General features: G+C 46.0%; 1 protein-coding gene across 4 annotated transcripts; it reads right to left on the reverse strand.

The window, feature by feature from the left end:
• Positions 1-231: 231 nt before the first annotated feature.
• BTN2A2 (butyrophilin subfamily 2 member A2) lies at positions 232-11,106 on the reverse strand. Of its 4 annotated transcripts, XM_063632737.1 has the most exons (8): positions 11,021-11,106; positions 10,291-10,414; positions 8,865-9,212; positions 5,954-6,235; positions 4,038-4,244; positions 3,542-3,562; positions 3,420-3,446; positions 232-1,873 (listed from the first exon to the last, which is right to left on the reverse strand). In XM_063632737.1, the coding sequence occupies exons 2-8, from the start codon at positions 10,382-10,384 to the stop codon at positions 1,281-1,283; spliced, it is 1,572 nt and encodes a 523-aa protein (XP_063488807.1). In that variant the 5' UTR covers positions 10,385-10,414; positions 11,021-11,106; the 3' UTR covers positions 232-1,280. The 4 variants fall into 4 exon arrangements, with proteins under 4 accessions (XP_063488807.1, XP_063488806.1, XP_063488808.1 ...); XM_063632736.1 differs by lacking the exon at positions 11,021-11,106 and having other exon boundaries at positions 3,984-4,244; positions 10,291-10,774; XM_063632738.1 differs by lacking the exons at positions 8,865-9,212; positions 11,021-11,106 and having other exon boundaries at positions 10,291-10,771.
• Positions 11,107-11,171: the final 65 nt, after the last annotated feature.

The following is an 11,171-nucleotide window of genomic DNA, read 5'->3' on the forward strand; positions in this document are numbered from 1 at the left end:
TGTGGTTTTGGGATTCCTAGGGAGAACTCTGATGTACTCTTAAGGAGTCCCCAGTGTTAATACTATTTTCACAATAATAATAATGAAACATTAATCGTTTTTCATCTCCTCTCAGTAAGGTGCAGTAAAGTTTTTCTGAGCTAATATGACCTATGATACACCAATAGGGTTAATACAAAGGTAGATATGAGAATACAAACATCTTCTATTAAGCCAGACATGAGATTTGGAAAAAGTTAACCAGTGTCACACTTCTTTTTCTTTTATTTGGACACGATAGATTGCTTTTTCACAAAACATCCTATTTACATTAACCTATAATTGATTTATTCATACTATTTTAACATAAATTAAAAGATAACATTTTAAATTTTTGTTTCAATGTCAAATGCCATAAATATTAACAAATATTAACCCAAACAAACAAAAGCTCTTTAAGGTCCTCAATAATTTCTAAGTGTCTAAAAACATAATTAGATCAGGACCTTTGAAATCACTGGTGTCTCCTCTGAACCTGAATGCTGACACAGACCTGGTCCAGTACTGCCCTGCTCGACCAGGACCTCAAACCTCAACCACACTCAGGGACTAAGTACTGACCCCTTGTTTATTGCAGGGACATCTGAGCCAAACTACATCCACATGAGTCATGTTCTTCACTCATCTTTGTCCCAGGTCCAGGCCTGTGGGTGTGTGCTGTGGAAATCCTGGGGTTGGGTGGAAATGAGCCATCATCTCCCAGGACCCTTTAGCTGTTATGGTGGGACTTAGCTACCCTTACAACCTTGGTCCCTCCCAGCTCTCTGGTTCCACTTACTCTATCTCTGACCTGCATATCTGGTTCCCTCTCCCTTCTGGTGGTCCTGTGGATTCCTCTCTCCTCTCTCATCCTGGTGAACCCTGTTGGCCTCATTCCAAGTCCACAGCATCTGGTGCCAACTGGCATATTGGGCTTAATGTGGTCATCCTGATGTTAAACAGCAGGTCCGCTGCCCAACAGCTTCTCTCACTTTCTTCTTGGCTGGGAGCTGTGTAACAACTAGTTCCCTATGCCTGAATCCCATCCCATAATTACAAGCAAAGGAACTACTAAAGCCACAGCCTAGTGAGGAGGAGAAAACTGGGGCTGAGGGCTGGAGTGGGTATGAAAAAGGCAGCTGGAAGATGTTCTGTTACATGACCAGAGGGGAGGAGGGCGTGTCTTTCATTAGGGGCATTGTGCGGTGGCTGCTGAGATGACCAGGGCTTATCTGCATGGCTATGAGTCCAAGGAATTGATTCTACAGGCTCTGGTGGGTCCCCACTCTGTGAAGTGTCAGGCCCTCTTCAGGCACCGTGACCCCATTGGCTCCTGTGAGTGCAGGGCAGATGAAGATGGGGTTGTCATCAGACCCTAACCTGAAGAAGGGCCTCACAGGCACAGTAAAGGCTGAACGGGGACATGTGTAGATGTGTGATCTGTCCCTCATGTTGTAGAAGGAGACATCTCCAGCTTCATAGTCCAGGAAGACGCCCACCCGGCAAAGGGACTCCTTCAAAGGGAGAACCCTCTCAGGGGACGACAGGGCCCGGTATTGGTTTCCAAACATCTCCAGGGTCCAGAAGCCATTCTGAGGAATCAGCAGGACCTCCCCTTTCCTCTCAACACTGTGTCTGCAGACCCCCACAGTCCACACCATCACGTTTTCCACCTCCACCTCCCAGTAATGTTTCCCTGAGGCGAAGCTCTCCCATCCCAGGACACAAGGCTGACTGTCGAATCTCTCTGGGTTGTCAGGCACTCTCTGCCTGTAGGGGCCCCGCCTCACACTTCTCCGGTCCTCCGACAGGAAGAGCTCGGGATGAGCGGTCTCTGGATCCAGGACCACATCAGCTGCAAAGAAAGTCTCAGGTTTATGCCTGGGGTCTCAGGAACCCTGGGGATTGTGTGGTTCCTGGTCCCCAGAGAGGTCTCAGAAAGCTGAAGGGGGTACCCCATGTAGTGGCCATTTCCATGAAGGCACCCTGATCCCAGGCAGCTCATACCCTGAGGATCACTGAAGCTGCACTTCTATCTCTCCAGAGACAGAAGCAGTGCCCCCAGGTTAAGAAGAATTGTGGCTCTATGAAATCCAGAGAGTTTAGGAAATGAGCCAAAATTAATGGTTCCCAGTTTTTCTCAGCATTCTAAGATCTGATCCCTTTTCTATTCAAGACATATGATCTCTGGGACTTTATTTAGTTAGAAACTTTCCAACTTGGCTTAAACCATCACAGAAGCTTTATCTCCTATTTTTTCCCCACACTCCTCTCAATGGATCAATTAAGCGAGTCTCTCATTACACACTGTCCTAGGTGGTGAAGGACCTCTTCATTGGTCCTATAGGTTGTTTTAATAGGTGACAACTGATTTAAGTGGCTGACAAGGGGACCCTTCAAAGGATAAAGAAGGAGAATAAATGTGTGCAAAAGAAAACCTGGTGCCTGAGGGATGTGTGGGCAAAGTTAGGGTGGAAATACTTCAATCCAATTTTGCTTTAACAATATGGGTCTGACATCTACCAGGATGACTTCTCCCATACAGGAAATGCCCCAGGAGCTGAGCATTCTGCAAACCTCTACCTTCTGCATGCATTCTTACTTATTCAGTCTACCTTTCTACTGCATTAAAATGATTTTCTCTTTTCCACAAGTTGATGTGTCTGATTGTGACAAGCTGTGATTGTGTCCCAAAATGACAGTGGCAATTTTGAAACTCACCAAAGAGGAAAGGTCCATGGGCCCTGGTATCTGGTAAAGTTTGGATTCTTTGGTGCTGACAGGCAGAGGTGCCGAATCACAAGATGAGAAGAACTCACTGAAAGTGGGTGATTGGTTTCTCTGTGTTCTCCCACTCACCCTCCCACTCACCTAAACCCCCTCCCCTAGCAGACTACATGCAGAATATCATGCTCTCTTAGAAGCAGAAAGGTATTTCTGGCCACCTATTTGTACACCATTGCATCAGGCTTATTGGGGACCCTTATGGCCTCTTCCTCACATGGGTCTTCAACTGTGCACAGTCTATACCATTCCCAGGATATAAATTGCTAAGACAGCATTATCGTCTTTCAAATTGATCCAGAATCAAGGAGCAATAACTTCTGAAACGTAACTCTTGGGGGGGCTACTATGCATGGGAAATCTTTGATAATCATGCATTAAATTATTCCAAAAGAGAAAGGGTCCTGGACGTAAACTTCAGGGTTCACTAAGAGCGGCCGGGATTCCCTGACGGAAGAGCCATCATGCATCATTGCTGGGACACTGTTGATGAACTGACCCCAGTTCTCTATGGTCCCCGCCTAGCCCTGGGCCCCTTGCTCATCTCCTCTAAGAAGTCCTGTTAACTGGCTAGTGGGGAGAAAGCTGAGATCTGAGGGAACATCAGAGGCACTCACCAGCATGTAAGAATGTTCTTCTCCACCCTGCAAGGGACAGACAGAGGTGAATGTCATGAGACACTGCGAAGTAAGCAGAACACAAATTGTACACGGAGTAGTTCAGGAAAGGCTAAACTTACGCAATTCTTCTTGAAGTTGCTCTGAAAACAAAATACAGAAACAAAATCATGTCTTCAACAGAAGAACTAAGAGAAATTGAGCATGTAGTAAACAACGTAGGAACCGTCCTTTCTACGAACACCAATGTCACCCTTCCCTTATGCCTAGGGAACAGTCAGAAACCAGCAATGATGTATGATCAGATGGCTGGGTAGTATCAGCACATTGTTAGACTTTTGTCTGAACTTTTGTTCAGCCATGTAGTGGTGCATATAGCCAGGTGAATGAATGCAATGTGTGTAGCATGGAAGAAAGAAAGCTCTGAATGATTACTTCTTATGACATGAGAGTTCCAAGCCCTTGTGGCTCCTGCTGTGCATTTCCTCTCTCTCTTCCCTAAGCCGGTACCTGTGAGAGCTGTGGCCTTTCTATGACAGTCAATTGTCTTCCTACTCATTTAACTTTTCTTTTTGAATTTCTTTCTATTTTTCCACACTTTCTTTACAAATTCCTTACGTGCAATTTCTTTTTCCTCTTGTTCAACTTCCTTTTCCCCTGACAGAATCTTTTTTTCCCTTTGAAGTTTCTTGATGCAACAGATGCTCATAGCCATGAAGATGATGCAAACAGTCAGGATGACAGCCATGGGCACCATCCAGGGAGATGCAGTCAGGATGACAGCTAGGGCCACCATCCAGGGAGATGTGCTGGGCATAAAGGATTCTGAAAAGGCAGCCAGGAAAGTCCATTTAGTTTGTAATAGAACATCTGGATGACAGTGCCCCTAAGAGCACATCTGAAGAGCACCTCAGCCACCTGTTCTGTTGGCTTCTCCCTCAGAAACCTCAGATGGAGAAAGCAATGCTGGCTCAACACTGGCTGACACCTCAGTGACTGCCAGGGCTGGGCCCAGAAGGGGGCAAAGCAGAAACATCTGGAGTCACCACGGAAAGGACCAGGGGGCATAAAACTAATCAGCCATGCTGAGTCAGCACAGCCATCACCCTGCCTCAAACCACCATCACTCACGCCTGGAATACTAGAGTGCCCTCCTTCTTGTTCTGCCCTATTCTGTAATCTATTCTCAGCAGAGCAGCCCAAGTGAGATCATGTTAATTATTTGCTCAAAACCTTCCAATGCTTCCCACTCACTCACTCTAAAAGCCAAAGCCTGTTTGTGGCCTGTGCTGCCATATATAACGTAGTTGCAGCACTCTGTGAATTCATCTCCCCCTACTTCCTGAACTCACTCCATTTCAGCCACACCAGCATCACCTCCTGGGAGTCCTGGAAACTGCCAGACACGCTCCTTCCTCAGGCCTTTTGCATATGCTCTTCCTGTACCTTGGCTGCTCAGTCCTTAAGCATCTAATGGTTCCTTGTCTCGGTTGCTCAATTTCCATCTTTACAGTGAAGTCTTCCCTGACCACCTTAATAATTCTGATGCCTCACACCCCTGGAACTTTCTATTTTCTCTTTGCTTGATTTTTCCTACATGCTCGTTACCATGTGATAGAATATATAGATAATTATTTATTTAATCACTTGTTTCAATTATTTCATATATTGCTGTCTCTCTCTCTCTCTCTCCCTTTTTCTCTTTTTCTTTTTTAAGACAGAGTCTCACTCTGTTGCCCAGGCTGGAGTACAGTGGCACGATCTCGACTCAAGCTCTGCCGCCCGGGTTCAAGCAATTCTCCTGCCTCAGCCTCCCAAGCAGCAGGGATTACAGGTGCCTGCTACCACACTCAGCTAATTTTTGTAGTTTTGGTAGAGATGGTGTTTCACTATCTTGGCCAGGCTGGTCCTGAACTCCTGAACTCATGATCCACCCACCTCGGCCTCCCAAAGTGCTGGGATTGCAGGCGTGAGCCACCGTGCCTGGCTGCTGTCTCTCTCTAGAATATGAACTCCTTGAGGAGAGAAATTTTGATATATTTTGTTCAATTATTGACCCTTGGTTTCCGGTACAGTCTTAAACATAAGAAATGCTTGTTGAACATTTGTTGAATACATTTATGAATGTCTGTTAATAGGGAATTTCCCCAGCTCTGTCCTTTGGGAAGTCCCATAGACAGGAAGGGATGGCTGCAGCATAGAGGAATGCCAAGTGTAGACAGTCATCCACTCACACTACTCTCCAGGTTTGATGGTTGTCCTTAATATTTTACAATTGTTGCAGCATAAAGACCTAATCAAGAAAAAAAAGACCAGGTTTACCCTCAGAGAAGAGGCTCCTACTCTTGTGTTTTAGGACTCTTTGAATCTCCCTTTGTGAGGAGGGGAGATGCCTCAACTCAGCTGCAACCTCCAGCTCCTCAGGGCCCAGGACCATTCCACCCACACTGCTGCCCCCATCCCCGCTCTGGGCTCCATCTGGGTGCTGAGGATCCTGCACACACTCGATAGGTCTCAGAGGGCAGAGAACTAACCTGGAATAAAAATGACAGTTTCCTTCTCCTGGCCGAGCAGGGTGTTGTTGATAGAGCAGGATACATTCCTCACATACTTGTCTCTGATGATCACAGCTGTGGTGACCATGAAGAGACCGTCAGCATCAGCGATGGAAACCTCCTTCAGGGTGGGCACGACCTCACCGTAGGGGTCCCTCCACACTGTGAGGGGCTCTGGGTACCACCCTGTAGATATGCACTCCAGCCAGATGCTCCCATCCTCTTGGGCCTTGATTTCAATGAGGGGCTTAGACCCAAGGCCTGGAAAGGGAGACCAGGGCTCAACCAAAAGGCAGTGGTGTCTTAGCCCCTACTGCACCTTGAAGGATGGTTGCTTAAAAGGCCCTTGGTTTTGGAGAACATCAGGAAACCAATATGCAAAATAAATTGTGAGATCTCGAAGAGAAAGGATCACATTACACACTTTTCTTTATGTTCCACCTGAAGGCCCCATCACAGCACCAAGCATCTATCTGTCTGCTATAAATGCTGTGTGATTTATCCCAGCAAAGACTAATTTTCTCACTTCCAGGAGGGTGTGTCCAAATTCTCAACTGGCAGGTTGAGAATTTCACTTTCTGCTCCTGGGATGACTTCTCTGCAGACCTCAATTTCCTGAAGCTCTAAAATAATACACTAATGACAAAAACCTATCAGGTTGGCAGAATCTCTTTTTTTTCCTTTTTTTTTTTTTTCTGTAGAGATGGGGTTTTGCCATGTTGCCCAGGCTGGTCTCAAACTCCTGAGCTAAGGCAATTCACCTGTCTTGACCTCCCAAAGTGCTGGGATTACAGGCATGGGCCACCATGCTCAGCCTTGGCTAAATCTTAAGAAACTTTTTGAACCAAAGTCACTGACACTTCTGTGTAGTTCAGGGTGACATGGCTATCTACCTCCATAGGAGGTGATGGTTTTTAGAATAGACAGAGCTGGCTGGCAAAGCCATCTCTTATTCTAATTTACAGTTGTTTACCTCCCAGAGGTTCCATCCAATAGAGAATTTTCTTACAGTCCTTTAAGAACATCAATGTATTAGAAATATCTGGATGCCCCTGGGATCCTTAAGATAACCATATCGCCTCCTCAATTTCAGAGATCATCACCAAAAATCCTAATAATTCAGGCTCATCCTAAATATATTCTATCTTTACCAGAACCTTCAATGAAAGAGAATACCCAGAGTGAGAGAGCTGCAAAAGCATGGTCCTGGGAGACCCTTCAGCCACGTGTGATCATCCAAACTTCTCCTGAATAATTCCTTTGTAAAGTCTCCCAACAAATTATGTTAAAGAAAGAAAATTAAAGCAACCACTTAAGCCTAGTGCTTTCTGCTCTGTTTAATTTTTGTCAGGAGAAAAAAACTAGTTGTGCATTTGAAGGCTCACACAGAAATCTTGAATTAGAAAAGAAATTAAAATACCTCAGCAAATTAGAAAACAAAGTCCTACAAAACATTCCATAGGTTCAATACGGGTAAGCATGACACAATAGATTTAAGGGAAAAATCAGCCACCAACCAATCCAACAAACAGAGTACAATAAGCAAGCAAACAAAAAGTCCTACAGCAACCCAATTCAGACTGGCGAAGGCCAGGACAGGGTTGGTTTTACAGAGAAAGAGTAGTGGGTCCCTGCCACATAGAACCATTAATTACTGGGCAACACTGCAGTGCTGCTGTGAACACAGTCATGACAATGGGTCGAGAAGCCCTCCGTCCACGATATTCTGTTTTAATCAGATGTAAGGTTGCCTTTGTGAGTAGCAAAGATGGGATCTCCTACCTGTTATGATTTGGGGCCCCCTGGGAAGAACCCAATTTCCTAGTCTTTGCCTCCACTGGTCTGATGGACTGAAATATCACTATGAATTATTCTGCACCTTAAAGGCTTTTTCACTCCTGAAATAATACCTTTTAAAGCAAAATATACTAACTCCAACACTGAGGTAATCATTTAGTGTCACTTTAACAAACTTTTAGAAATCCCAGTTTAAGTGCATTTCTATGCTGAAGCCTTGCCAATTTCTTCCCAGCTAAATTCTTAGTCTTTCTCTGTGGAGTTAGCAGGAATTATAAATAATTTTGCTTCTATATTTAGTTGTGCTTTAATAAAAATCATCTATTTATATAAAAGTCACTCTCTCTGCAATCAGTATTTCAGGAAAGAAGAAAATGTCAAGATTAATATTTATCGAAAAATAAGATTTTATGTTGCAGTTCTCTGGGCAGTTCTTATTGATTCTGATTGCCCCGGGACAATTTTTGACAGTGTCTCCTTTCACTCTCAGAAGTGCACAGTTCAGTGCCAAGGCAGGCATAAGACTTTCTTTTCCGAGATTAACTATTTTCCCCTGCTCATGGCCTCAGCTGAGGAATGCGTGTGCTTCTGAAGAAGTGAAGCCCAGGCTGGGCGTGATGGAGCACGCCTGTAATCCTAGCACTTTGGGAGACCGAGGCGGGTGGATCACAAGGTCAGGAGTTTGAGACCAGCCTGGCCAACACGGTGAAACCCGGTCTCTACTTAAAAAATGCAAAAATTAGCCGGGCGTGGTGGTGCGTGCCTGTAATCTCAGCTACTCAGGAGGCTGAGGCAGGAGAATCGCTTGAACCCAGGAGGCAGAAGTTGCAGTGAGCCGAGATCGCACCACTGCACTCCAGCCTTGGCAACATAGCAAGACTCTGTCTTGAAAAAAAAAAAAAAGAAGTGAAACCCATAGCTTAGCAGGGCAAACCCACTCACATGGCGTTTTTGCAAGAGGAAGCCACTCTCTCTGTGGAAAGGGGACGCCAGATAGAAATCTGTTGGTCTGCAATGGGCCTGAGGTTAAGGGAGAAACTTTCCCCAAAAGTCACACTGTGCAAAAGTAATAAAGCAAAATGAAGTGATGCACCTGCCACCACTAGGCGTAGGATGGCCTCATCGTAGGACCTGCCTTCTTGGAAGTAACAGCGGTAGATGCCATTCTCCTGGGTTGTGACATTGTGTATGACCAGGGCCACGCTGCCCTTGATGATGTCTTTGCTCACAAAGGTGATTCTTCCCCGATACTCCTCCATCTGCTCCTCTGTTCTCTCTCTCCCACCCTTATACACAAACACTGCGGGGGAGAACTGAGACCGGAACCACCGCACCTCCATGTCCTCAGCATTTTTCTCGGGTGACAGATGGCAGCGTAATGTAGTGTTTTCTCCCACCATGGCCAGGATGGGATTAGCTGGCCCCACGACAGTAAACTGGGCTGTTCAACAAAGGGGCAGAATCAGACAAAGATGCCAGTTATCACATCTCTAAGGCAAAAAAAAAAAAAAAAAAAATCCAGGGATGAAAGGAAGCAGATATTCCAAGGCCACAGGGGTTCTTGGGCTGAGAACCCTTCTGGGGACCAGTAGCTGTGGCTGGTTGGCAGCACCCACTCCTGGGAGCAGTAACTATTGAGGCAGCTCCTGCTTCATGAAGGAAACACTGGGGAGCCCGCCCTGGGCACCCTGTGCCCCTGAGATTTTCCTACATTCTGCAATCTAGCACTGTGCCTTAGTGTAGTGTAAACTTGAACTGTCCATTAGGGTGTCTATCCACTAGCTATTTAACAGTTCCAATAGAAATGAACTCTAAGTGTAAAACACATGCAGATTATAAAGATTTAAAATTTCAAAATGTCAAATATCTCATTGGTAATAGTTCTATTAACTAAGCATTTAAATATTGATATGTGGTTATTTATATGAAACAAAATATATTATTAAAATTTATTTCGAGTATGTTTTTACCTTTTAAAATAAAAAGTAGAATGGGCACAGGGTCTTGCGCGTGTAATTGCAGATATTTGGGAGGCCAAAGTGGGAGGATCCTTAACAGCTAGGAGTTTGAGACCAGCCTGGGCAAAATAGTGAGACCCTGTCTCTACAAAAAATAAAACTTAGTCGAGTGTGGTGGCCCTTGCTTGTACTCTCAGCTACTTGGGAGGCTGAGATGGGAAGATCCCTTGAGCCCAGGAGTTTCAGGTTACAGTGAGTTATGATCTCATTCTCCATGTGCTTCATTCCAGCCTGGCAACAGAGCAATATACTGTCTCTTAAATAAAAAAAAAAAAAATAAAAAGTTAAAAAAATCTTTTTGAAGATTTGCACTTGTATATGCACTTGACCTTTGTGCCTCACTGTGTTTCTTTTGGACAGTGCTGGTATAAATTCAGTGAACATGTTCAGAATGAAAGGATAAGTCAACAACTCCACAGTCCTTCCTTCTTTCCCTTTGCAGACTACAGAGTTGATGTTCCTTTCTGAGAGGTGACAGCAGCAAGTGGCACACATCCCTACCTGAGACCAGTGCACACAAGCTGAGGAGGAGGAGGAGCAGGAGGAGGAGGAGGGAGGCTGGCAGGGAGAAGTGCAGAGCAGCAGCAGGTTCCATGAGCACCCAGGGCAGGCAGGGACCAGAGGCCTAGGGTTACAGAGGAGGAGAATCAGCCTAGGAGTCTTGGCACCTCAGTGCTGGTCGGCCCAAACTCTCCTGTCACTCAAGTAGGTCTCATCGGTGCCCCAACTTCTGGGAGTCGCTTGCATCTCAAGGCTCAGGTATCTCCGAGAGAGGGATTCCGTAAACATTCCATAAGTAAGCCATCAATGCAGAGATCAAGGGGGCCGTTTTCCTCCTTCCTTGGCTCACTTCTCGGGCCACAGTCCGGTTTCTTCAGTTGTCGCTGGATTCTTTCACACCCTCCTCCCTCCACTTCCCCCTCCCCGAGACCCAGGTCGGGACACTCGAGGTAAAGCCAGGCGAGGCCGCGCCTCCCCACCAGGCTTCCTGTCTCCCAGGACCCCCTCTCCTGTCCAGAGCAGATCCCCCTCCCCGCACCTACCGCCCCCACCTACCGCCCCAACCCCGGAGCTGTAGCTCCTCCCCTCCCTTCCCTACCTTCTAGAATTAACCTCTGTTTTCTTTTCCCCTCTGATCCTCACATGACGATTTTCCGCTACAACTCACCCATGGGCACAGTCACCACCAGACAACAAAGCATCCCAAAGAGAAGAGAAAAGTTGTGTTCACCTCCTATTAATCGCGATGTTTGGAGTTGCAGACTCGGGATCTGGGACCTGTTCTCTGGGTGTCCAAAAAGTCCCAAGATTTCCACTGAGCAGTTTAGAGCCCAGGATTGGCCGAGTGCGGCAGAACCAGCCAATGGTGTCTCGAGCCTTAT

This window comes from Symphalangus syndactylus, chromosome 23 (genome assembly GCF_028878055.3).
Source record: "Symphalangus syndactylus isolate Jambi chromosome 23, NHGRI_mSymSyn1-v2.1_pri, whole genome shotgun sequence".
NCBI classification, from domain to species: domain Eukaryota; kingdom Metazoa; phylum Chordata; class Mammalia; order Primates; family Hylobatidae; genus Symphalangus; species Symphalangus syndactylus.